The 27,297-nt window shown below is 46.3% G+C and overlaps 1 protein-coding gene across 1 annotated transcript; it reads left to right on the top strand.

Moving 5' to 3' along the window:
- Positions 1–3,509: 3,509 nt before the first annotated feature.
- ZC3HC1 (zinc finger C3HC-type containing 1) lies at positions 3,510–26,745 on the top strand. The gene is made up of 10 exons (XM_083461394.1): positions 3,510–3,703; positions 6,533–6,644; positions 7,382–7,532; positions 11,001–11,084; positions 13,201–13,328; positions 16,764–16,918; positions 18,953–19,196; positions 20,860–21,075; positions 21,390–21,584; positions 25,977–26,745. The coding sequence occupies exons 1-10, from the start codon at positions 3,549–3,551 to the stop codon at positions 26,043–26,045; spliced, it is 1,509 nt and encodes a 502-aa protein (XP_083317520.1). The 5' UTR covers positions 3,510–3,548; the 3' UTR covers positions 26,046–26,745.
- The last annotated feature ends 552 nt before the right edge of the window (positions 26,746–27,297 follow it).

The following is a 27,297-nucleotide window of genomic DNA, read 5'->3' as shown; positions in this document are numbered from 1 at the left end:
TTCCGGAGGTCCGTTCTTAACCTGAAACTGTTCTTAACCTGAAGCACCACTTTAGCTAATGGGGCCTCCTGCTGCTGCTGCTGCGCCACCGGAGCATGATTTCTGTTCTCATCCTGAAGCAAAGTTCTTAACCTATTTCTGGGTTAGCAGAGTCTGTAACCTGAAGCGTATGTAACCTGAGGTACCACTGTAACTACTTGCATACTCCCTGCCTTTCCTTTGAGAAAATAAAGGCAGCAATACGTGGGTCTCCTCTCCGCCACTGTTTTGTCCTCACAACAGCCCTGTGAGGTCGGCTAGACAGTAGGCTGGACAGACAGTGTCTGCGTTCAACCTCAGCCAATGAAACTTATGGCCAAGTGGCGACTGGAACCTGGGAGTCCCCTGCTTAGCTTAACATTCGAACCCAGGCATAGCCAAACTTGGCGCTCCAGTTGTTTTGGGACTACAATTCCCATCATCCCTGATCACTGGTCCTGTCAGCTAGGGATGATGGGAGTTGTCTTTTTTTTAAAAAAATGATGTTTATTGAAAAAAGAATTTTTTTTTAAGTTACAAAGAAAAAAGACAAAAACAGAAAAAGAAAAAGAAAAAAATAAAACCATCATTTTCAAATTCTCCACTTTCATTACCTTCTTTCCACGACTTCCTCCTCCTCCCATCTCTTGTATCTTGATTACCTTCTTTCCACGACCTCCTCCTCCTCCCATCTCTTGTATCTTGATTAATAATTGTTGCAGCAAATCCTTTCCATAATTCATAATATTCTGTCATTACATTACCTTACTCTATTTTCATCTTATCTTATAAAATACCTTAAAACTTAAGACTTAAATCTTAATTTTTACCAACTTCTCATAACCATTACCTTTTACCTAATTCTTTAAACATTTTTACAAGAGCCAAGTAATTTCATTTCAACATTTTTCCAACGTTCATCAATTTTATAAAACATTTCTAATGATAAAAAACGAAAATAAAAACAATCCAATCTTCTTCCAGCGTCCCCTCTCCCCGGTCCCGGGATTGTCAGTCCTTTTTATCCCATTAGTCTGGCACATTAACCTGGTGATCTTATATCCGAGGCCTTCAAATCTCTTCCATGTCCCTTCCGCAGCTCTTCTTCATATTTTCCTTTCACTCGTGGGAACTCCAGCTTGGTAGTGTTTTTGACCCTTTTCAACAAATCAGCCCCTTTCCCAGGGATGATGGGAGTTGTAGTCCCAAAAGAGCTGGAGGGCCAAATTTGGCCATGCCTGCTCTAACCACTACACCACACTGCCTTGCAGCACAGGAAAGGTGCCTTTTCTGACAGTAAGAGCTGTCCGACAGTGGAACGGTCTCCCTCTGGAGGTGGTGGACTCTCCTTCCTTGGAGGTTTTTAAGCAGAGGTTGGATGGCCATCTGTCCTGGATGCTTTAGCTAAGATTCCCGCATTGAAGAGGGTTGGGCTTGATGACCTTTGGGGGTCCCTTCCAACTCTACGATTCTCTGATGGGCTGCGCTGGGGCTGATGGGAGTTGGAGTCCATCAGCATCTGAAGGGCTGCAGGTTCCCTGTGTCCCATTTGGAATGCTGTATCATTTTACTGTTGTTAGCCGCTCTGAGCCTGGGGAGGGAGGGATATAAAGAAAATATTTTTATTACTAAAGGTAAAGGGACCCCTGTCCATTAGGTCCAGTCGCGGACGACTCTGGGGTTGCAGCGCTCATCTCACTTTACTGGCCGAGGGAGCCGGCGTACAGCTTCCGGGTCATGTGGCCAGCAGGACTAAGCCGCTTCTGGCGAACCAGAGCAGCGCACGGAAATGCCGTTTACCTTCCCGTCGGAGCGGTAGCTATTTATCTACTTGCACTTTGACGTGCTTTCAAACTGCTAGGTTGGCAGGAGCAGGACTGAGCAACGGGAGTTCACCCTGTCACGGGGATTCGAACTGCCAACCTTCTGATCGGCTAGCCCTAGTCTCTGTGGTTTAACCCACAGCACCACCTGTGTCCCCATTTTTTATTGTTATTATTATTATTATTATTATTATACCCCATTTTTTTGTCCTGCTGCGCTTTGTCGGTGGAGGGTGGCTGCTAACCAGGGGAGAAGGTGATTCCTGCCGTTTGCTTGGCCGTTCCACTCCCTTCGAGACGAGACTTGTGCAGAAGTCCCAGCAAAGGAAGTATGGATACAAAAACTTATGGAATACAGGTATGAAATTCACGGCATGTAATGCCCTAAGAGAAAATTTAATGAAAATGATTTATAGGTGGTACATGACACCAGTCAAGCTTGAAAAAATTTACCATTTGCCCGACAATAAATGTTGGAAATGCAATGAGACTGAAGGTACATTCTTTCACCTTTGGTGGACGTGCCCAAAGATTAAAGCCTTCTGGGAAATGATATATAATGAATTGAAAAAGTTATTTAAATATACCTTACTGAAGAAACCAGAGGCCTTTCTCCTGGGCGTTGTCGGCCAATTGGTGTCAAAGAAGGATAGAACTTTTTTTATGTATGCAACAACAGCAGCAAGAATACTCATCGCAAAGTATTGGAAGACACAAGATCTACCCACTCTGGAAGAATGGCAGATGAAGCTGATGGACTATATGGAATTGGCGGAAATGACTGGCAGAATCCGAGACCAGGAAGAAGAGTCGGTGGAAGAAGACTGGAAAAAGTTTACTGTAAAATTAATGAATGTTAGAAAAATGTTGGAACGAAGTTATATCGCTTTAGTAGAAATGTTATAAGGAATTAAGTATAAATAGATTAATAGAGTATTAAAGGGGAAAATAAGGTTAGAATGTGTTAAGATAATTATAGGATAGAAAGCAGAGGAAGATGGAAAGGAATTGCTGAAACAATAATAGAAGTGGAATACAAAAAGGGAGGTGTGAGGAGGTCATTGAAATAAGTGAATGAAAGATAAGATATTGAAATTGTTAATGTGTTTTAAACTGTTTCTGTTTTGTTTTGTTAGTTTAATGTGTTAGTGTTATGTAGTGTTTTTGTATTGTATTGTATTGTTCATTTTTTTTGTAGTGTGTAAATTGTTGGAAAAGTAATAACTATTATTTTCCAAAAAAAAATAAAAATACGAAAAACTTATGGAATACAGTATGCAGAAATGACAAAATGTCCCAGAAGAATGAGAACTCAAGATAGCAATCTTTTTATAAAAGGGTGGAAATGGTTTATTGAGTAATTGTAAACAGATAAAAACATTACCAGGATTACTGTAATAACCTGCAGTTTTATAAAAGTATAGATTTAAAGTAGATGAATAGATGAACAAGCTAAGTTCATTTGGATATGCAGAAGATATTAACAACAAATTTAAGGAACAGCAGAAAAGAGGCGGAAGGAAGTTCGAATTTTTGAAATGTTAAAATGATTGTAAAACCAGTGAAATGTACAAACCTGAAAAGCATAAATAAAAACAGAGAGAGAGACCAGCCTTGCGGGTAGCGATGGGCGCGAACCGAATTTCCCCGGAACCAATGTTTCTTTGGTGAGGAGGCGCGGCGGAAGGTTTATAGCGAGGGACCAAGATGGCGGCGCCCAGCGCTACGGCAGCTGCTGCTGCTTCCCCGGAGAAGGAGGATGGCGATTCGGGGGCCAAGACGAAGTCGCCGGCCATCACGCCGCAGAAGATACGGGAGCTGATCGATGAGGGGATCGCTCCGGAGGAAAGCAGCCCGGAAGGGTGAGCGGGGAGGGGAGAGGAGCAGCCGAAGCCCGACGGCCCCATCCGCACCTAGAAACGGCCTGCGCGGCATCCGAGGCGGCTTTCGTGCCGGAGGACCTCGCCTTCCCCTCGGTGCTTCAGGCCAGACGGCGACGGGCAAGCGGGATCCCAGGGCTGAGGAGAAGGAAGGGGTTTGGGGTCGCACAGGATATAGAAACCTGGATTTGTTCAGTGCATTTATAAATCCTGCCCCCTTTCCTCCATGCTTCTCTCCTTCTTCCTCCCCATTTTTATCCTTGCAACAATTCTGTGAGGCGGGGTTAAAGATGAACCGTCCTGTGGGAATAATAATAATACAGTGGTACCTCTGGTTAACTACTTAATTCATTCCAGAGGTCCGTTCTTAACCTGAAACTGTTCTTAACCTGAAGCACCACTTTAGCTAATGGGGATTCCTGCTGCCGCCACACCTCCAGAGCAGAATTTCTGTTCTCCTCCTGAAGCAAAGTTCTTAACCCGAGGTAATAGTTCTGGGTTAGCAGAGTCTGTAACCTGAAGCGTATGTAACCCGAGGTACCACTGTATAATAATATATTATTTATACCCCGCCCATCTGGCTGGATTTCCTCAGCGGCTTCCAACAGAATATTAAAATACAAAAACCTATTAAACATTAAAAGCTTCCCGAAACAGGGCTGCCTTCAGATGCCTTCTAAAAGTGTGGTAGTTGTTGTTCTCTTTGACATCTGGTGGAAGGGCGTTCCACAGGGCGGGTGCCACTACCAAGAAGGCCCTCAGCCCGGTTCCCTGTAACTTGGCTTCTTGCAGGGAGGGAACCACAACTATGACATCCATGTCAGCGACTGCCACAGTAAGTAGCTTCCTGAGCTTTGCTCTTGGCAGGTGGGGAATAATTTATTATTTATACCCCACCCATCTGGCTGGGTTTCCCCAGCCACTCTGGGCGGCTTCCAGCAAGATATTAAAATACAATAATTCACCAAATATTAAAAGCTTCCCTAAACAGGGCTGCCTTCAGATGTCTTCTAAAAGTCTGGTAGTTGTTGTTCTCTTTGACATGTGGTGGGAGGGCGTTCCACAGGGCGGGTGCCGCTACCGAGAAGGCCCTCTGCCTGGTTCCCTGTAGCTTGGCTTCTCACAGTGAGGGAACCGCCAGAAGGCCCTCAGCACTGGACTTCACTGGGAAGAACTACCCCCCTTGATCAAAGGGAAAACAGGGACATCCTGGGCATTATTCTGTTTCCAGCTGCTAGCTTAGGGGATGCCCGCAGAGCAGGGCAAGTGTCCCCTGTTTTCTGCTCCCAGGACAGCTGTGGACTTAACATGTGGATGATAATGCTTTAGTTTGTATCAGGGGTGGGGAACCTTTTTCAGCCTGAGGGCAGCATTCCCTTCTAGGCCAGGTGTGCTGGCGTGAATGCTTGTTCCAGCAGTTGTCACCAAAGCAGCAGCTGCCTGTAAAAAGCAGTGTTACAAGCTGCTACAATGCTACTCTACCTCAGTTCCCAACTGCTTCCGACTTCTGCTCATGCTAATATACACTATTGTCATAAGTGTGAGGAAATAAATGAGAATAATTTTTTATTTTTTAAAAAAAACCCTGTGCATGACTATGTTAATCGTGTGCCGTATGTTATGTTTGTATGGAAATTGAAAGATATTCTAAGTACTGACTGTGAAGATTGAATGGTTTTAACACATTTGATCCTGTGCTTTGCACTGTCATTGAGGTACAGTGGTACCTTGGTTTGCATACGCTTTGGATTACAAACACGTCAAACCCGGAAGTGTGTGTCCTGGTTTGCAAACTTCTTTTGGATTACAACCCTTTATTATTATTATTATTATTACAAACAATTTTTTTGGAGGCCCCATTGGCGAAAGCACGCCTTGGGTTACATACAATCTGATTTGGTTTACAAATGGACCTCTGTGTCAGGATGATGTGTGGGTGCTAGCCGAGATAACAACCCAGGACTCCAGGCAGCTTTACAAGATTTAGTAAGTCCAAAAACTATGTACAATCTGGAGCTCTTAAAAACATGTCTTCCTCACTCACTATCAGTTGCCGGAAGTGGCTCCTGCCTCTTCCCTTTCCAGCATAGAAACTTCCTGAACCCCCCCCCCCTTTCCTCCTCTCCCTACGTAAAGACTGAAGTGTCGGAGGCTGTTCCTTTCGGTCTGTTTCTGTGTTTCCTGACAGCCCCTCCTTCTCTTCTCTCTCTGACGAAGTGCAGCTGCTCATTAAAGGAGGCAGCTCCCTGTACATTCCGATCTCTCCCCCCTTCTCACCAACAGTTCCCTGACACTCTGGAACGGGTTATGGAACAGGATCTAATTTCTTTCCGCAGGGCCCGTAAGACAGAGTTGTTCCGCCTGGCCTTTGGCTTGGAGCCAATTTGATTCCCTCCCTCCCTCTCTTTCTTTTTTCTTTTCCTTCTCCTCCTGCGATGAGGCTACATTTTAATATTTTAATCTTCCATTATTTTAATGTTGTATTTTATTTTTGTTTTTAAGTTGTAATCATTCATCTTGTTTTTATTATTGCTTGTAAGCCGCTCTGAGCCGCTTGGCTTGGCTGGGGAGGGCAGGGTATAAATAAAAAATTATTATTATTATTATTATTATTATTATTAAACCAAGGTACCACTGTATATTGGTTCAGTGGGCCAAGATTGCTGGTCTTCAACTGTTCAATTGTGAAAGCTTTATTTTGGTCTGGGTGGAGACATATTTGAGCTGATGAAAGACAGGAGTGAAATCGGTTCTTGCTGCCACCATGAACAGAAAACTGTCTTACTTTACTATCTCTTCCCTGCATTTCAGAAAGGATTCGTCCGCTTTCACTGAAGTAGCAAATGGATCTCCCCAGATCGACGAGTTGCCTTTTGAGGCCACCAGTAAAGAAGCCTACTTCAGCAGAGTGGAAACATTTACCATATCCTTTTCCCCTTGTTTCTCAGACAACTCCTCAGTAGTCAAGAGCAATATCAGCCACTGGGAATTTCCCCATTTTGTAATTTGGAAACTGCCAAATAGTGGGGATTCATAACAAATCAAAATTGGGCATGTTCTGTAGGTTAGGTGAGTGAAGGGAAGGTCTAAGTGAGAAGACGGTTCAGCAGTAGGGTGAGAATTGGGCACAGAAAGGCAGAGAAAGGCAGGAAAACATACTTCTAACAGGGAAGTGCTGGCATTTCATACTCATAGATGGAACTGGGATCAGTCCCACCTGAAAAAAATAGCTTATGTAGATTGGTTCTTCTGACTTGCAGATAATTTTATTTTATTTTATTTTATTTATTTATCCCCAGCCAAGACCGGGCTCAGGGCAGCTAACATCAGGTATAAAAACAATTGATTAAAATACAACTTAAAAACAAGATTAAAATACTGTTTAAAATGCAGCCTCATTTCAGTGGAAGCCCAGATCAAAAACTGTTTGCTGGGAGAAAACGTCAAATCTTCACCAAGGCCAACTATCCAGACTGGTCCTACGTGAGCCAGAAAAGCCAGGGAAGTCCCCAAATAGGGGTTCTGTCACAGAAGGAAAAGGACCTGGAGGTGCTTTAGACAGCTGGGAAAGTTGGGCAAAGTTTTAAATTCCATGGTAGGCCCTTGGAAGAGGAAACCTTTATCCTATACATAAGAAGTTGAGCTCCTTAACGCAAGCACTCTCTCAAGTGGGCAGGCAAACCCCACGAGTTGTCTCCTCTGATTTGTGCCAAGTATGGATGGACCAATATCGAGTGCGATATGTTGAAGTGTGCCAGCTGCCAGGCCTACCTCTGTGCCAGTCTACAGCTGGCTTTCGACTTCAGCAAGTGTAAGTGCCACAGAGCCTCAAATCCTGACAGGGCCCAGTCTGTTAAAATTCCAATGTGGAATGTGGACAGGTGTGGGGGGAAAGGCAAATTCAATGCTAGAGATCATTAGGAAATGAATTCTGGGGAGGGGCACACATTGCTTCTTAATACCAGTTGCTGGAAACCGGATGAAAAGAGTCCTACTCCTTTCTCCTGGGCCGTGTCCAGAAAGTGCTGTTGGGGGATGAGTGTTCAGACCCCTGGGCTCTCACTTGTGGGGTGCCTCAGGGTTCCGTCCTCTCTCCCAAGCTTTTAAATATCTATAGGAAGCCACTGGGAGAGATCATCAGGGGGTTTGGGCTGGGTGTTCATCAGTATGCAGATGACACCCAGCTCTACCTCTCCTTTAAATCAACCAGTGAAGGCGGTGAAGGTCCTGTGTGAGTGTCTGGAGGCAGTTGGAGGATGGATGGTGGCTACCAGATTGAGGTTGAATCCTGACAAGACAGAAGTACAGTTTTGGGGGGACAGGGGCGGGTGGGTGTGGGGGATTCCCTGGTCTTGAATGGGGTAACTGTGCCCCTGAAGGACCAGGTGCGCAGCCTGGGAGTCATTTTTGACACACAGCTGTCCATGGAGGCGCAGGTTAATTCTGTGTCCAGGGCAGCTGTCTACCAGCTCCATCTGGTATGCAGGCTAAGACCCTCCCTGCCCGCGAACTGTCTCGCCAGAGTGGTGCATGCTCTGGTTATCTCCCGCTTGGACCACTGCAATGCGCTCTATGTGGGGCCACCTTTGAAGGTGACCCGGAAACTGCAATTAATCCAGAATGCGGCAGCTAGACTGGGGACTGGGAGCGGCCACCGGGACCACATAACACCGGTTCTGAGAGATCTGCATTGGCTCCCAGTATGTTTCCGAGCACAATTCAAAGTGTTGGTGCTGACCTTTAAAGCCCTAAATGGCCTCGGTCCAGTATACCTGAAGGAGTGTCTCCACCCCCATCATTCAGCCCGGACACTGAGGTCCAGCTCCGAGGGCCTTCTGGCGGTTCCCTCATTGCGAGAAGCGAGGTTACAGGGAACCAGGCAGAGGGCCTTCTCGGTAGTGGCGCCTGCCCTCTGGAACGCCCTCCCTTCAGATGTGAAGGAAATAAGTAGCTATCCTATCTTTAAAAGACATCTGAAGGCAGCCCTGTTCAGGGAAGTTTTTAATATTTAACGCTGTATTGTTTTTAACACTTGATTGGAAGCCACCCAGAGTGGCTGGGGAAACTCAGCCAGATGGGCGGGGTATAAATAATAAATTATTATTATTATACCAGCATCTCGTTGGCTGCTCTGAGAACACGATGCTGGATTAGATGGACCATCAGCCTGATCCATTGTGTTCTTATGTTTAAGAACTCCCATCAGTCTTAAACAGCATGGTCAATGATCAGAGATGATTAGAGCTATAGTGCAACAACATCTGGAAGTCCAAAGGTTCCCAGTCTGATTTATAGCCTTTTTTTACCCCTGCACCTTTCATTCTGTTCTGCCCTGTTTGAATGGCTTCAGCTAGGTGATAGTTGGAGTCCCTAGTGAGTTCATGAAGTGGGCAAGATTTCAACTGGGGGACTTCCCAGTTCAGAGCTCAGTCTCTTAGCCACCACTGTGCACCAGTTCCTGTTTGTCCCTAGTGATTAATAATAATAATAATAATAAATTATTTATACCCCGCCCTTCCCAGTTCAGAAAACCGGGGTAAGGGCGGCTAACAACACATTTAAAACACTTAATTGATGCAACAAAAAAGAGCATAAAATACAGTATAAAATGTGAATAACAATAAATTCAAAAATCAAAAATCAATTTAGGGGGGGAAATCCATCCAATAAACATTAGATGATCACCAGGGCTAGCTGGCTAAATTAGTCCTATTTGGGCCAGCGAGGAGACCAGGGGAGAGTTAGCTGTGGGATCCCAGAGCGGGTAATCTTCATAAAAAGGGGAGGGGGAGGGAAGGGATTAGTCTGGAAGCACCTGCTGTTGTGGCAATGATGGCACTGAGTGAGTATGGACTTGGTCAACCCCTCAGAGAGAGTCCCATGTAAGAGCAGGTTATCAGCATAAAAAGCTTTTGAACAAAACACTTGAGTTTGCCTGATGTGAGCTGCCGTCTGAAACAGTTGGGGAGGTGTCAGGTTCGGGACAGCTATTGAATGGGCATGGTTACTTTAATAATAATAATAGTAAAATTTTATCTATATCCCGCCCTCCCCATCGAAGCTGGGCTCAGAGCGGCTAACAACAGTAAAATGATAAAACATTCTAAAATCATTTCATTATAAAATTAATTCAAAACGGATTAATGGCAACCATTGGGATAGAGTTCTGTGAGGATTGCCAAAGGAGGGGGTCAGACTGTGCCTTGGCCAAAGGCCTGGTGGAACAGCTCCGTCTTGCAGGCCCTGCGGAAAGATGTCAAGTCTGTGACAGAGCGTTCCACCAGATCGGGGCCATGAAAAAGCCCTGGCTCTGGTTGAGGCCAGCCTAACCTCCCTGTGGCCCGGGATCTCCAAGATGTTTTTTATTTGTGGAGCTTAAGGTCCTCCGCGGGGAATACCAGGAGAGGCGGTCCTGTAGGTACGAGGGTCCTAGGCCGTATAGGGCTTTAAAGGTTAAAACCAGCACCTTGAACCTGATCCTGTACTCCACCTGGAGCCAGTGCAGCTGGTATAGCAGCGGGTGAATGTGATCCTGCAGCGAGGACCCCGTAAGGAGCCTCACCACGGCATTCTGCACCCGCTGGAGTTTCTGGGTCAGTCTCAAGGGCACCCCACGTAGAGCGAGTTACAATAATCCATTCTGGAGGTGACCGTTGCATGGATCACAGTGGCAAGGTCAGGGCAAGAGCGGTAAGGAGCCAACTGCTTAGCTTGGCGGAGATGAAAAAATGCCGCCTTTGTTATAGCTGCAATCTGCGCCTCCATGGAAAGGGAGGTGTCAAAGATTACACCCAAACTCTTAACGGATGGTGCTGGCACTAATTGCGCCCCAGCAAGAGAAGGGAGTTGCCCCCTCCCCAATCCCATATCGTCCTGACTCAGCCAGAGGACCTCTGTCTTCGAAGGATTTAACTTCAACCGGCTCCCACGTAACCATCCAGCCACAGCTTCCAAACATCTGATCAGTGTGTCTGGGGCCGAGTCAGGATGGCCATCCATCACCAGATAGAGTTCGGTGTCATCAGCATACTGATGGCTTCCCAACCCAAAACTCCGGACAAGCCGGGCGAGGGGGCGCATAAAGATGTTGAAAAGCATCGGGGAGAGTATCGCACCCTGAGGCACTCCACACACCAAGGGGTGGCGCGATGACAGTTCCCCCCCCCCAAGCGTGACCCTCTGTCCCCGACTTTTGTCACTTAACCGGTTTGAAAGGATTTTTCAAGGTGGCTCCTTTCCCCGGGAGACCTGGCATTCAGGAGGTATGTTTGCTTTCCAGACAAAGAGAGGTGCGTGGAGCTGAGGAAGGCTTTGTCAGCAGCTCACGAGAAGTTCTGCTTCTGGCCTGACAGCCCCTGCCCAGGTAAGCAGTGAGACGCTTTGCTGATGGTGGGAAAAAGGAGCTAGATCATGCTAACAGGCGAAAATGTGTTTATTCTCCCAGACATTTGGACCATCAATAATGGTCTGCATTTGGGGGAATGCTTTTTGGTGTTCTGTCTTAAGATGGTAAAGGTAATAGGACCCCTGACCATTAGGTCCAGTCGTGACCGACTCTGGGGTTGCAGTGCTCATCTCGCTTTATTGGCCAAAGGAGCCGGCGTACAGCTTCCAGGTCATGTGGCCAGCATGACTAAGCCGCTTCTGGAAATGCCGTTTACCTTCCCACTGGAGCAGTGCCTATTTATCTACTTGCACTGGTGTGCTTTCGAACTGCTAGGTTGGCAGGAGCAGGGACCGAGCAACGGGAGCTCACCCCGTCACGGGGATTCGAACCGCCAACCTTCTGATCGGCAAGCCCTAGGCTCTGTGGTTTAACCCACAGCGGCTCCCGCGTCCCCTTAAGCTGGTAGTTTGGTTATTTTATCTTTTGGGGTGATTTCTAGGGATGAACACTTTAGTGTGTACATATGTATGTGTGTACAAGCATGCAATGTTTTAAAGGATCTTTTATTGTACACCATTTTGTGCTGGGGTTCTGTTCCTAGGCCCCAGTGTGCATTGGTGGGGCACACATAAACCCACCCCTGTTCTGCCCTCTTCCGGGTCCAAATGGACCCGTGCATCAGCAGTTGTGTGACAATTGGGACACATGCAAAATAGTTGCTGCCTGTCAATTGCCCTTGTTGATCGCTTTGTGATTTCCCCCCCAATTTTTTTAAAATTAATTTTTCCATAATTATAACACTTATAACCTAACAAAAAACAAAAACAGAAAAGAAAAAGAAAGAAAAGAAAGAAAAAACATACCAAAGGAAAAAACATAGAATCATAGAGTTGGAAGAGACCCCAAGGGCCATCGAGTCCAACCCCCTGCCAAGCAGGAAACACCATCAGAGCACTCCTGACATATGGTTGTCCACAGTACAGTACATTACAAGAGAAACATAACCAGAACCACAACATAAAAAAGAAAAGAAAAATAATCTTAATCCCTTAAAACCCAACCTTGTTTACATATTAATTGACTTTCTCTACTCCCTCCCTTCTGAGTTTCCTTGTATTTAAATGTAACAGCTTTCCAATATCATTATTAAACAACAATATTCCAATTATAATCAAATTTATTCACTTTTCTTACTGTTCTAAGTCCCATTTATTTAATTAGATCCTAATTTAATCCTAGGCCTATTTGGTACTTTCAAGTAATTTCTAATTTTTTATATTGCAAGGACTGAACTTCAGCCCTTCTGTGTGCAGATCAGGAGCTCTGTCACTGACGCTACGGATAATTGCTCCAAAGATAGAAGTTGGTGCTGCTGCCCAGTATTTGAATTTGAACCTGTGCCTCTGCTTGCACAAGTTGAGGGCAATTGCTAATTTTGCAGAGGTGATTGGGACACATTATTGTGTTCCCTGCAGGCCCTGGCACTCTTGTGAGAATTCTAGATATAAGAGAAAGTATGTGTGGCATCTGGGACGCGGGTGGCGCTGTGGGTTAAACCACAGAGCCTAGGACTTGCCAATCAGAAGGTCACCAGTTCGAATCCCCGCGACGGGGTGAGCTCCCGTTGCTCAGTCCCTGCTCCTGTCCACCTAGCAGTTCAAAAGCACATCAAAGGGCAAGTAGATAAATAGGTACTGCTCTGGCGGGAAGGTAAACGGCATTTCTGTGTGCTGCTCTGGTTCGCCAGAAGCGGCTTCATCATACTGGCCACGTGACCCAGAAGCTGTATGCCGGCTCCCTCGGCCAGTAAAGCGAAATGAGCGCCGCAACCCCAGAGTCGGTCACGACTGGACCTAATGGTCAGGGGTCCCTTTACCTTTACCTTATGTGTGGCATGACTGAAAGCCTGAAAGGGAGCCAATGGGAAATGGCCAGAAGATTTCCCCATGGCTTTTAAGCATGCTGGAAGAAGTCATGAGAGGAGAAGGGTGGCGTCTGACCTGAAACTTGATTAAATGAGTCGCCACTGCCTGCCCCACTGTTTGTTGGCCAGCTGTTCTTCAGACTGCTATTTCTTCTGCCTTTTGATTAGATCGCTTTTCTGTCTTGCTGGTCGACGAGCCCCTTGCGCTTTTCAGCGACTTCCTGGAGCGCTTTCAGAGCCTCTGCCAGTTAGAACTTCAGCTGCCCACTCTGAAATCAGAAGATCTCAAAAGCATGGTAAGAGTTCTCAAGCGGCCTGCGACCCTGCCAGGGGTAGTGAGCCAAGCGGAGGGGAGAGTCCATGGGGTAAAGGACTCAAGCATCAATCTGAATTTTTAAATGAGGGACACTTGCCTATAACTCACCAGCTGGAGGTGATCTAACAAAATTCAAGCTTGCAACCCTCAGACGGGGTTTTAAAAAGGAGCCAAGATGTAGCCATGCCTTGAATGTCTGAGCTCAGTCCAGGAAGCATGAATTGTTGTTGTTTAGTCATGTCTGACTCTTCGTGACCCCCTGGACCAGAGCATGCCAGGCACTCCTGTCTTCCACTGCCTCCCGCAGTTTGGTCCAACTCATGCTGGTAGCTTCCAGAACACTGTCCCACCATCTCGTCCTCTGTCTTCCCCTTCTCCTTGTGCCCTCCTTCTTTCCCAGCATCAGGGTCTTTTCCAGGGAGTCTTCTCTTCTCATGAGGTGGCCAAAGTCTTGGAGCCTCAGCTGCAGGATCTGCCCCTCCAGTGAGCACTCAGGGCTGATTTCCTTCAGAATGGGGAGGTTTGATCTTCTTGCAGTCCATGGGACTCTCAAGAGTCTCCTCCAGCACCATAATTCAAAAGCATCCATTCTTCGGCGATCAGCCTTCTTTATGGTCCAGCTCTCACTTCCATACATCACTACTGGGAAAACCATAGCTTGAACTATACAGACCTTTGTTGGCAAGGTGATGTCTATAGGGGAGCGTAACTCGTTTGGTGAGGGGGCACCAGATTTTGCCATCTCACAGGGCGCCACTGAAATTTGAGGCACCAAGGTCCGCCACTGCCCTGCTGGCACACTTTCATTGGTGATGCTGTACGGGGCTGCTGGGAGTTGGTGGTCCGCAATATCTGGGAGGCAGCAGGTTGGGGAATAATAATAATAATAATAATAATAATAATAATAATAATAATAATAATAATTCATTATTTATACCCCGCCCATCTGGCTAGGTTTCCCCTGGGCAGCTTCTAACAGAATATTAAAATACAAAAACCTATTAAACGTTAAATGCTTCCCTGAACAGGGCTGCCTTCAGATGTCTTCTAGAAGTCTGGTAGTTGTTTTTCTCTTTGACATCTGATGGGAGGGCATTCCACAGGGCGGGCGCCACCACTGAGAAGGCCCTCTGCCTGCTTCCCTGTAACTTGGAACCTCTCCATTCTGAAGGAAATCAGCCCTGAGTGCTCACTTGAAGGACAGATCCTGAAGCTGAGGCTCCAAGACTTTGGCCACCTCATGAGAAGAGAAGAGGGAACCGCCAGAAGGCCCTCGGAGCTGGACCTCAGCGTCTGGGCAGAACGATGGGGGTGGAGACGCTCCTTCAGGTCTACTGGGCCGAGGCCGTTTAGGGCTTTAAAGGTCAGCACCAACACTTTGGATTGTGCTCGGAAACGTACTGGGAGCCAAAGGCAAATGGGGCTTCCTGTGATTCATTGCCAAGTCAGCTGGGGACAAGCAGGGCTCTGGGAGCGAGTCCTGATGGAGGGAACCCAAGTTCTCGATTCCTCGTCCCTCCCAAAGAGGTGGAGGGTGAGCTTAGATTATCAGAGATCCCCACATTGATTTGTTGCTGTTGTTTTCTGGATCCTGTTGTAATTGCTTGCAATGAAACCTTCATGGCTTATATTTCCCTTCGCTTACTTGAAAGCAGAGAGGCGGAACTGCAGGGCTGCTACTTCCCCATCCCTAGGCTGAAGGGGTTATATCCATTTGTTTATTCCATTCCATTTGTGCAAGGATTTCCACCTATGCAATGAAACTTGCACACCTACTAAATCTGGGGGGGTCATCTAACCCTCTGTAGCAGTTACAAATCAGACATCAAGAATCACAAAACAGAGAAACCAGTAGGAGAACACTTCAGTCTCCCAGGACATTCTATACAAGATCTCAAAGTAGCTGTTTTACTACAAAGGAATTTCAGAAATAGACTGGAAAGAGAAGCTGCTGAATTGCAACTCATTACCAAACTTAAAACCATGGAGAGACCTGGTCTGAACAGAGACATTGTATTCTTATCTCATTATACATGACTAAGCCATTTCTCACCTTCTCACCCCTTGCCTTTTCCTGTAAGACCTATTGCAGTCGTTAAGAGTCGTCAACAGGCTCATCTCAGCTACCTGCCAATCTCCCATTCCCACCACCCTTCTGAGTAATACCCCTCCCCACCTTCTCACTATATAGAAGGATCTGGCAACTTCTGTTTCAGTGTATCTGAAGAAGTGTGCATGCACACGAAAGCTCATACCAAGAACTAACTTAGTTGGTCTTTAAGGTGCTACTGGAAGGAATTTTTTTATTTTGACTTCTGTAGCAGATTTGGGAAGAGTTCAAGTTGCAGGCGAGTTCCATGTCCGAATGGAAAACTTTGCACTTGGGTGTTTGTCAGGTGCCACCCAAGGTCTCAAAATCTCATGGAACATTGAAAGCTGCCTTCTACCAGGTCCAACTCTTTGCTCTCCCAGCCTTGGATTTTCCACCTGGGGGGGAGAGAGGCTGCCACTGGGGACTAAGGGAGAGTGACGTCTCTCTGACCCAACCTCTTTTCCATGAAGGCCTGTTGGCATTTTCTCTTCCTTCCTTTCCGGAGCTCCTGCAGGACCTGGAGAGATCTCTGCTCCCCAGTTCACTTTGGGAAGTGTAGTGATCAGGTAGGATTGCTATGAGGAATTAAAACAAATATAGAGTAAACCATCTGTGTCAGCGATGAAAGCATTGCGTTGACTGGGTTTAAACTATTTTGATATGATTCTTGATCAATCTACACCTCTGCATCCCTGTTCCATTTCTCTTTCTTCACCAGTCACGGCAGGCATCCTGGGCCATAAAGATAGTGGGCAAGTTTCTTTGAAGTAGCCTTTCTGATATGTTAATCCCAGGATGTTAATCTTAGGGCCAGGAAACAGATCTCACATGAAGGTGATAGATCGCTGTCCTCCTAGCCATCCTTCTTAGCATGTATATTGCTTGTTTATCACCTCCGGGGTTGCCAAATGCTCTCCTTTGTAGTTCTGTTCTTTGTTTACCCCAGAAATATGTCTGCTTAATTAGTTTTGGTAGTTTTAACTTTTCCCCAAGTGGGGTTTGTGGAAATGCTCAGAAGAAATCTGATTGGTTCTTACGAACACTCTGTCAAAAGTTCTTTTGTGAATAAAACGACCTGGGCCAGGGGCTGGAGGAACACACAGGCAGAGATTATTATACGCACCCTTCCCAGAGTTTTGCTGGTTCAAGCCTCTGTGTGTATTCTTATTAATCAGAGTTCAATCCTTCCTTTACTTTGGGAACGCCTCAGGGAGGAATGGGAGCTTTTCAGGTACAGAATCCCAAGTTTTCTAGGTAGCCAAACGGAGAAGGCAGGCATCTGCCTGTACGGAGTGTGTTGACATGGTTCCTTTGGCTTCCTAGGGCTTGACAGAAGAGAAGATCAGCCGCGTCCTGCAGCTGATTGAGGAGGAAGCCGACTGCAAAACAGAGAGTGAGAAGACGCCAGTCAAACGTGCCTCAGACCTTCAGATCCATGTCCCGGCCTGCATCTTGGCCCTCTGTGGATGGACTAGTAGGTATGTAGGCAACCGGAATCATGGAATTGTAGAATTGTTTGTTGTTGTTTTTTTAAAAAAAATGTTTATTAAAGTTTCACAAACAATAAAAAATTTCAAGATTTAAACATAAGAAGAACTTCAAGAGTAAAAGCATACAAGAACAAAACATATAAAAAATACACAGTAACAAACCATTAGCAAAAGAAAGGAAGGAAGAAAAGAAAAGAAAGAAAAGAAAAACCAAAAAACAGAACAAAGAATAAATTAATATTTTCATCTCTTATAGTTCATTCACTAGTTTCTTGACCTCCTCACACCTCCCATTTTGTATTCCAGTTCAAATATTAAATTCAGCAAATCCTTACCCTTTATCAATCCCCATTTACATTTTCTTAAAAATCTTTTTGCCAATACCACTTCTTTTCAATCAAACATCATTTTAACATTCCTTAATTTTACAGTGCTTCTGCAAGTAGTCTTTAAATTTCTTCCAGTCTTCCTCCACCGACTCTTCTCCCTGGTCACGAATTCTGCCAGTCATTTCTGCCAATTCCATGTAGTCCATCACTTTCATCTGCCATTCTTCCAGTGTGGGTAGCTCCTGGGTCTTCCAATACTTTGCAATGAGTATTCTTGCTGCTGTTGTGGCGTACATAAAAAAAGTTCTGTCCTTCTTTGGCACCATTTGGCCGACCATGCCCAGGAGAAAAGCCTCTGGTTTCTTCAGGAAGGTATATTTGAATACCTTTTTCATTTCATTATATATCATCTCCCAGAACGCCTTAACATGGAATTGTAGAATTGGAAGGGGACCGAGAGAGTCAACTAACCCGACCGCCTGCAGTGCAGGAAGCACAGCTAAAGAAATGCCTAAAATCTGTTTAAAAACCTCCGATGAAGTGACATTCCACTGTCAAACAGCTCTTACCACCAGAAGGTTCTACCTGGTGTTCAGTCGGAATCTACTGTCTTGTAATTTGAATCCAGCAGAAAACAACCTTGCTCCACCTTTCATGTGACAGCCCTTCACATAGATGAAGATGGCTATCAAAGCATCTCAGAGTCTTCTCTTCTGTAGGCTAAACATACCCAATCGAAAGATGTCTTCTTCTTTTTTAATTCGTCTTTATTAATTTAAAATATCATCTTACATATATATTACAAATAGTTACATCAAAATTAAACACAAAACTAATAGAAAGAAGATAAAGATAATAAAAATAAAAAGCAAAAAAGAGTTAACAATAAGAAATGAATTGGTTATAACATCCTGTCTTTTCTAATACGGTGGTACCTCGGGTTAAGTAAGTAATTCGTTCCAGAGGTCCGTTCTTAACCTGAAACTGTCCTTAACCTGAAGCACCACTTTAGCTAATGGGGCCTCCTGCTGCTGCTGCGCCACCGGAGCACAATTTCTGTTCTCATCCCGAAGCAAAGTTCTTAACCGGAGGTACTATTTCTGGGTTAGCGGAGTCTGTAACCTGAAGTGTATGTAACCTGAGGTACCACTGTAAAGTCTTCTGAAAGAAACTTCCAGTTGTTCCCGTTGTTCTCTTTCTATTGTCTTAATTTTATCACGCAGTTTGTTTTATAAGTTTTCCTGCATATACATCTAGTATATTTATTCCATTTGTTTATTATATACAGGTATCATTCAGTTCTGCTAGGATAGCATCATTATTATAATAATAATATAACCTTATATATTCTTTGAATAGTCTCCGTTTTCTGAATTTTTTTGGAAAGATGTCAGGCACATTCAGACATTCCCACGTTCCAGTCCCGTGACCCCTGCTCCTTCTGTACTAGGCAAGTTGTCCCGCAGCTGCCCTTGTCATCACCATCTGTCGCAGGGATGGAAAACCTGTGGCTCTCCAGATGTTGCTGTGCTTCCAAACATCTGGAGGGCACTAGCTTGGGAAAGGTGAGCCTAGAGGGACTTGGAAGCCCCAAGGCTTTGCAGATAGGGCTAAGCTGATGTACTGGTATGGATCACATTTCCTTTATGCCCTGATTTTAATTTTTGGTATTGATTTTTGTGTCCTCCCTCAGCCCTTCCTCTGGATCCGTCCATCTCCCCTTGATCACCTGCTGTCGCTGCATGAGGAAGGTGGGCCTCTGGGGTTTCCACCAGATCGAGTCGGCCATCCCTGAGATGGAGCCTCCCTCCAGCCTCACCAGCACTCCTCTCCCTTTTTCGGACGGGCGCACGGACAGAGTCCCCGCGGTGCCCACGTCTCCACGCCGGATGATGACCCGTAGCCGGGACACGAGCTTCCCTCTGGGCTCTGAGCAGGTCAGTCTTGTGGGGGGGGGCCAAGTTACAGGTCTAAGCTGGAAGGGGCTTCCTTTCACATCAGGGCAGGGACTCCTCTTTTGAATCCCTGCCCTGCATTTGAACCACCCGCAAAAATCTTTATTTGCATTCTTGGGCAAATCTGTTTAGATTTTCTGGATCTCCTCCTGAGACTTTTAGAGTGTAATAAGGGACGCGGGTGGCGCTGTGGGTTAAACCACAGAGCCTAGGGCTTGCCGATCAGAAGGTTGGCGGTTCGAATCCCCGCGATGGGGTGAGCTCCTGTTGCTTGGTCCCTGCTCCTGCCAACCTAGCAGTTCGAAAGCACAAAGTGCAAGTAGATAAATAGGTACCGCTCCGGCGGGAAGGTAAACGGCGTTTCTGTGCGCTGCTGTAGTTCGCCAGAAGCGGCTTAGTCGTGCTGGCCACATGACCCGGAAGCTGTACACCGGCTCCCTCGGCCAATAAACCAAGATGAGTGCCGCAAGCGCAGAGTTGGTCACAACTTGACCTAATGGTCAGGGGTCCCTTTACCTTTACCTAAGATGCCATAAGAAAGCTGCAGAGATAGCACAGGATAGTGCTCACCCCGGAAATGATCTCTTTCAGCTTCTGCCGTCTGGAAGAAGGTCCAGGGTGATAAAGACTAGGACTAGCCGTCTGAGAAACAGTTTCTATTCAAATGTGATTTTGGTTTTAAACGCAGTGTAAGGTAGTTTCTATGGGAGTATATTGTATTAATTATGGGGTATTAGAGTTTTTAGGGGGCTAACCAGGCTGGGATAGCTGGGACAGCAGGCTTGTTGGGTTTCGAATGTCTGATGTAGATTTTTTTCAATTTCGTTGTTCTATATGGGACAATGACAGTAAAGATTATCGTATCGTAAGGGTATGTTTCCCCTATCGTAGAGTTGGAAGGTACTACAGTGGTACCTTGCTTTACAATCATAATCCGTTCTGGAGGTCCGTTTGTAAACCAAAACAGATTGTAACCCAAGGCATGCTTTCGCCAATGGGACCTCCAAAAAAAGTTGTTTGTAATCCCCCTCAAAATGGGTTGTAATTAAAAAAAAAAAAGGTTGCAAACTGGGACACACACTTCCGCGTTTGACGTGTTTGTAATCCAAAACGAATGCAAACCAAGACGTACACAAACCAAGGTACCACTGTACAAGGGTTGTCCAGTTGAACTCGCTGCCATGCAAGAAGCACAGCTGAAAAATTCCTAACAGATGGCCATCTGGCCTCTGTTTAAATACCTCCAATGAAGGAGAGTCCGCTACCTTTAACAAAAGAATGCTGCAGGCTAAAGTAACCCATAAAGGAAATCTGTGATCCATATAAATTAGGCAAGGGGGGCATATTCTGCCAGTATGGGCTTCTTTCTACTACTCTCATCTTTTCATTTCCCTTACTGCAAATCTACTGACCCTGTGTCTTTTTTAACTTGGTCTTCATCTGTTGTCTCTGTCTTCGTGGTCTCTGTCTTCATCTCTGTCTTCATTGTCTCTGTCTTCATCTCTCTCTGTTATTCACTGCCTCTGTGTAGGAGTGGGATGGAGGGAGAATAGTTCCTGCCCCTCTGGGACCCCTTCTGAGTCCCACTCCTTGCTTTAATGCAGGGGGAGGGCACACCCAGCTAATCCCTCCTTCCCTTTCGCAGCACGAGAAGAGCCCGTCCCCCGTGATCAGCCGCATGCGCAGCTGGGACAGCTCCAGCTCCAGTGAACGAGCCGAGGCGGAAGCAGCGAGCCCCACCACCCGCAGCCGTCCCGTCACCCGCAGCATGGGGCAAAGCGATGGCAGCCTGGGGGCAGAGGTCTCCTGCAGCCCTCACCGGAGGACCAAGCGGGCACGACTGTGCTCCACAAGCAGCTCGGTGAGTGCTTGGCAGGGGGAATGGAGAAGGAGGAGGAAGAATAATAAGCCAATCCTTCAAAGAGACAGAAGATTTTAGGAAGGAGAAAACATAAAACTAGAACAGGGGTCAGCAAACTTTTTCAGCAGGGGGCCGGTCCACTGTCCCTCAGACCTTGTGGGGGGCCGGACTACAGTGTTGACGGAAGTCAAAAATATTGTATAAGATGTGAAGATATGTTGTATGGCTGTTGGAACTGATATGTTAAAAAATTAATAAAAATGTATATATAAAAAATAATAATAATAAATTCCCAACTCCTCTGTCTCTCTCAGGATTCATCTATCCGGAGCTTCTTTGACCCCATTTCCCAGCACCGCGACTGGTGCCCGTGGGTCAACGTGATGAAGGATCCTGCGAGCTCTGGAGGGACCCAACAGGAGGAGAAGGAAGACCTCGGCTGGCAGGTCACCCTGAAGGCCCTTCTGGCTTCTAGGCAGTCCGACCGGCCTGTCGATGTGGAGTCAGAGGTGAGAACCTGCCGCCCAGTGCCCGTGGCATGCTAGGCGCTGTGCAGAACAAGGAAAGCCCTTTTCCGCACAGCGTGTGGTTGACCTGTGGAACTCCCTAACACAGGAGGGCAGGGGTGGGCACAAACCTAGATGGCTTTATTTATTTATTCCCCACCCATTATTCATTTTATAACACAAATAAAGAACACAAACAGAAAAAAAAATACACAAATTCTTGTCATATCCTTATTTTTCTAAACATTGTTAGGTGGGCTTCCCCAAGTCCCCCCATCTGATTTTCATTTTACTTCATCTTTAGCAGTTTACATATATCATAGTTTCTAACCATCTTTTTTATCACACTTAAAATAACTTCACATTTTATCACTTACAAATAATACTATTTTAAAGTACACTATCTTCTACTTCTAACCCTACAGCCTATATCCACTTCCAAAGCTATTCCAAGATTTAAATATTAACATATTTTTTCAAATATTCCTTAAACTTCTTCCAATCTTCTTCCACCGTCTCTTCTCTCTGGTCTCGGAGTCTCCCGGTCAGTTCGGCAAGTTCCATATAATCCATCATCTTCATCTGCCATTCTTCTGTAGTTGGTAAATCTTGTTTCTTCCAATTCTTTGCTAGCAATATTCTCGCAGCTGTTGTGGCATACAGAAAAAAGTAACATCCTTTTTGGGGATTTCACACCCCACGATACCAAGTAAACAGGCTTCTGGATTTTTAATAAATGTGTTTTTCAACACCATTTTCAGTTCGTTATAAATCCTTTCCCAGAAGTCTTTTACCTTGGGGCACGTCCACCACATGTGGTGAAAGGTTCCTTCTATCTCTTTACATTTCCTGTATTTATTATCATGAGTATGATACTGGTGAAGCCTAGATGGCTTTAAAAGAGGATTCGACAAATTCATGGAAGGGGAGAGGGCTATCGATGGCTGCAGGCCATTGGTGGCCATTCGGTTCTTCTGAAAAGGAGTTGGTGGAAGCCACAGGAGGGGAGAGGGTTCTGTGGGGTTTCACACTATAGGCATCTCGTTGGCCCCTGTGAGAACAGGGTGCTGGACTAGATGGGCCCCAGCCCTGTTTGTTGTTGTTTAGTTGTGTCCGACTCTTCGTGACCCCCTGGACCAGAGCACGCCAGGCACTTCTGTCCTCCACTGCCTCCTGCAGTTTGGTCAGACTCATGTTTGTAGCTTCAAAGACACTATCCAACCATCTTGTCCTCTGTCGTCCCCTTCTCCTTGTGCCCTCAATCTTTCCCAACACCAGGGTCTTTCCCAGGGAGTCTTCTCTTCTCATGAGGTGGCCAAAGTCTTGGAGCCTCAGCTTCAGGATCTGTCCTTCCAGTGAGCACTCAGAGCTGATTTCCTTCAGAATGGAGAGGTTGGATCTTCTTGCAGTCCATGGGACTCTCAAGAGTCTCCTCCAGCACCATAATTCAAAAGCATCAATTCTTCAGCAATCAGCCTTCTTTATGGTCCAGCTCTCACTTCCATACATCACTACTGGGAAAACCATAGCTTTTACTATACGGACCTTTGTTGGGAAGGTGATGTCTCTACTTTTTAAGATGCTGTCTATCAAACTGTTTAGGGACGCTTTTAATACTGGATGAATCATTGTATTTTTAAAATAATAATAATAATAATGATAATCTTTTATTTATATCCTGCCCTCCCCAGCCAAAGCTGGGCTCAGAGCGGCTAACAACAGTAAAAATAGCACAGTTTGCATAAAATCACAGTCAATTAATTGAAATACATTCTAAAATCAATTCTGAATCAAATTCATGGCAACCATTGGGCTAGAGTTCTATGAGGATTACCGAAGGAGGGGGTCAGGCTGTGTCTTGGCCTAATGCCTGGTGGAACAGCTCCGTCTTGCAGGCCCTGCAGAAAGATGTCAAGTCCCGCAGGGCCCTGGTCTCTTGTGACAGAGCGTTCCACCAGATCGGGGCCATGAAAAAGCCGTGGCTCTGGTTGAGGCCAGCCTAACCTCCCTGTGGCCCGGGACCTCCAAGATGTTTTTATTTGTGGAGCTTAAGGTCCTCCATGGGATATACCAGGAGAGGCGGTCCCATAGGTACGAGGGTCCTAGGTTGCATAGGGCTTTAAAGGTCAAGACCAGCACCTTAAACCTGATCCTGTACTCCACCGGGAGCCAGTGCAGCTGGTATAGCACTGGGTGAATGTGATCTCGTGGCTAGGACCCCGTAAGGAGCTTCGCTGCGGCATTCTGCACCCGCTGGAGTTTCTGGGTCAGTCTCAAGGGCAGCCCCACGTAGAGTGAGTTACAATAATCAAGTCTGGAGGTGACCGTCGCGTAGATCACAGTGGCGAGGTCAGGGCGAGGGAGGTAAGGAGAGGTAATATTCTGCTGGAAGCCGCCCAGAGTGGCTGGGGAAACCCAGCCAGATGAGCGGGGTATAAATAATAAATTATTATTATTATTATTATTATTATTATTATTATTAGCCGGATTTAGCAGGCTCTTCTTATGAAGTGCATGTGTGGCTGTTGGAGGTCCCACCCTTCCTCCAACCTGGGGACCTTTGGAGCTGTTGGACTACAACTCCCAGAAGCCCTTGCTAGCACTAGCTGGTGTGCCCATTCCCAGTGTAAGGCACATGTGTCTGAATAGCTTACAAAAGGCCCTGGTGGATCTTTTCTAACTCTCAACTTGATGCAAGGCATCCAAAGCAGCCCTAAAAGGCACCCCCTCCCATTTCTCTGCTTGATGTCATCCAATAGGAGACAGGATGTTTCCCTCCCTTTGCCGGGGTTCCCCAAACATTGGGGAAGTTCACTGATCCCGGATGAGCTTATAACGTTGTCGTCGCCCCCTAGCTAGAATGCATTGGAATGCAAATGAAATAAAACCAAGAGCTGGTACAGTCATACCTCTTGTTACGTTTGCTTCAGGTTAAATCTTTTCAGGTTGCGTCCTGCGGCGACCCGGAAGTACTGGAAAGTGTTACTTTCGGGTTTCACCACTCGCGCATGCGCAGACGCTCAAAATGACATCGGGCGCGTGCGTAGAAGCGGCGCGCGCAGATGTGGGTTGCGTTCTGCTCATGTTACGAACGGGGCTCCGGAATGGATCCTGTTCGCAACCAGAGGTGCCGCTGTATATGATCAGCATTTGTCCATCATTACTAGGAATCATAAAATGTAAAAAAAAGAAGAAGAAAAAGGAATACCGTTCTCTGAAAACAGCTTCTTACCAAAATCTGTCCTCCTGGAACTTCAGCCCGTGAGATCTGGTCCTTTGCCCTGTGGGGAGGCAGTGAACAAAGTCTTTGCCCTGTTCTTTCTGCAGGGATTTGAGGAAGGTTTCATGTGTCCATCCGTCCCCAACACACCTCAGCCTTCCGGTAAAATGTACAGTGGTACCTCGGGTTAAGTACTTAATTCGTTCCGGAGGTCCGTTCTTAACCTGAAACTGTTCTTAACCTGAAGCACCACTTTAGCTAATGGGGCCTCCTGCTGCTGCTGCTGCAGCGCGATTTCTGTTCTCATCCTGAAGCAAAGTTCTTAATCCGAGGTACTATTTCTGGGTTAGCGGAGTCTGTAATCTGAAGCATCTGAAACCTGAGGCGTCTGTAACCCAAGGTACCACTGTATCTGACTTCTATAAGACACCTGAAGGCAGCCCTGTTTAGGGAAGTTTTTAAAATTTGATGAATTATTGTACAGTGGTACCTTGCGTTAAGTATTTAATTCGTTCCGGAGGTCCATACTTAACCAGAAACTGTTCGTAACCTGAAGCGCTACTTTAGCTAATGGGGCCTCCTGCTGCTGCTGCGCTGCCGGAGCACGGTTTCTGTTCTCATCCTGAAGCAAAGTTCTTAACCTGAAGCACTATTTCTGGGTTAGCGGAGTCTGTAACCTGAAGCGTATGTAACTCGAGGTAACACTGTAGTCCGTTCCTACATCCTTCCCTCCTTTGAGTTGTTCCCCACACCCCTGCCAATCTTTATTATCATCTTCTGAACCCATTCAAAGTTGTCTACAAGAGCGTCCGCCAACCTGATTTTTGGACTACAACTCCCAGCTGTGCTGGTTGAGACTGCCGGGAGCTATAGTTTCTGCCTGCGAGATGGAACGATTCCCCCAAACGCCCCCTGCTCACCATTCTGGGGGTTCTCCTGACACACACACCCCAAGATCTAATTTGGGGGGTAAGGAAAAGCCTCATTGCTCCAGGGCTTTTGCTGACAGGGTTTGTTCAGGCAAATCCCACCTGTGGAAACTACTAGTAACGCAGCCTGAAATTGCATTGGCCATTTCTGCTGCAGCATCACACTGCTGCCTCCAGAGATAACACTACACGTTTTTTGCCTGCGTTCATGTGAATGCTTAAGTTTGTCTCTCCTTCCTGCTACAGAACCTCTCTGTGAAATCCCGAAAGGTGTTCCGCATTTTCCGGCAATGGGAAGCTCCCTGTTCCTCCTGAGAACTTCCGGCCTTTGACAGCATTGTGGAAAGGAACCTGCTAAGCATAATGGATGGAATTCTCTCTCTCTGTGTTTGTTATCAATGGAAAAAGACTTATTATTTGCACTGGTGGCAAGGCTGTCCCGGGAAAACTTGCCTTCGCTCCAAACTTGTAACCCGGAGTAATCCTCAAGGGCAGCAACCGGCTAACAATGGGAAGAAGACGCGTCAATTGCAGCCACGGGGAGCCATTTTTTTCTATGCCTTCTTAGGGTTTAGATGATGGTTTCCTGAATCCTTTGCACTGGTTCCCAACTGCCTGGGCGATTCTCCATCTTAGGTGGAGCTGAATTTCCCTGCTGTGCCCCTGGCTTGAATTGAACGGAGAGAAGATGGGTGAGATGGTCCACTTTGCATGTGGCAGATATGGGTACGTCTCAGCTACAGAATTCAATTGGTTTTGCAGTTGAGGCTCACTGCCCTCCTGCTGCAAGGGATCCTGGGAACTGTAGTTCTGCAAGGGGCCTAGGGCTATCCGACCAACCATTCTCAGCCCCTGCACAAAAACTACAACTTCCTGCCATCTTTTGGGGGGGGGCATGCTATTTAAATGACTTTAAAACCAATTTAAGTTTGCAACGTCGATGTGGCTCTCGTGTTGAGTTTTGTACCCAGGCTGAGGTCTGGAGAACTTGACATTAATAAAACATTTTGCTGTCTTTTTTTTATTATCATAACTTCGCTCAGATTTCCATTTGCGTGTGAGACTGCCAGGAGCCATAGGCATTCTCTACCAAATAGCTTTTTGTTCCTTATCAGCCTAAATTGTACAATCTGGACGGCCATAAGAATTGACTTGGAGTGGGATTCATTTATGAAGATCATGCGTTCCTGTCTAGTAAGGGTGAGGAACTCTCCTTGGCTCCATGGGCCAGATTTTTCTCTCCCTCAAACAGCTGAGCCAGAAGGCTTTGGTTCTACCGCCAAAGCCTGGTTTCTCTTGTCAACACACTCACCAGGCTCCCGATCGTGCATTGGCAACCGTGTCGCCTACACCTGATATCCCCAAAGCCCTGAGCAACTTGGATCCAGGATAGGTAAAGGGACCCCTGACCATTAGGTCGAGTTGTGACCGACTCTGGGGCTGCAGCGCTCATCTCGCTTTATTGGCTGAGGGAGCCGGCGTACAGCTTCCGGGTCATGTGGCCAGCATGACTAAGCCGCTTATGGCGAACCAGAGCAGCGCATGGAAACGCCGTTTACCTTCCCGC

The sequence above is a fragment of the Podarcis liolepis genome, assembly GCF_965112155.1.
Source record: "Podarcis liolepis genome assembly, chromosome: 10".
In the NCBI taxonomy this organism is placed as follows: Eukaryota; Metazoa; Chordata; class Lepidosauria; order Squamata; family Lacertidae; genus Podarcis; species Podarcis liolepis.
The sequence above is the reverse complement of the archived record's forward strand: the minus strand, read 5'-3'. Positions and strand labels throughout refer to the sequence as shown.

Bases quoted from the DNA above. Each gene is read 5' to 3' on its own strand.
- ZC3HC1 (XM_083461394.1), top strand. From the start codon at position 3,549: ATGGCGGCGCCCAGCGCTACGGCAGCTGCTGCTGCTTCCCCGGAGAAG. The intron at 6,645-7,381 runs ATATCCTTTTCC...TAACGCAAGCAC, and splicing joins GCAGAGTGGAAACATTTACC to TCTCTCAAGTGGGCAGGCAA. The intron at 7,533-11,000 runs GTAAGTGCCACA...TTTGCTTTCCAG, and splicing joins GGCTTTCGACTTCAGCAAGT to ACAAAGAGAGGTGCGTGGAG.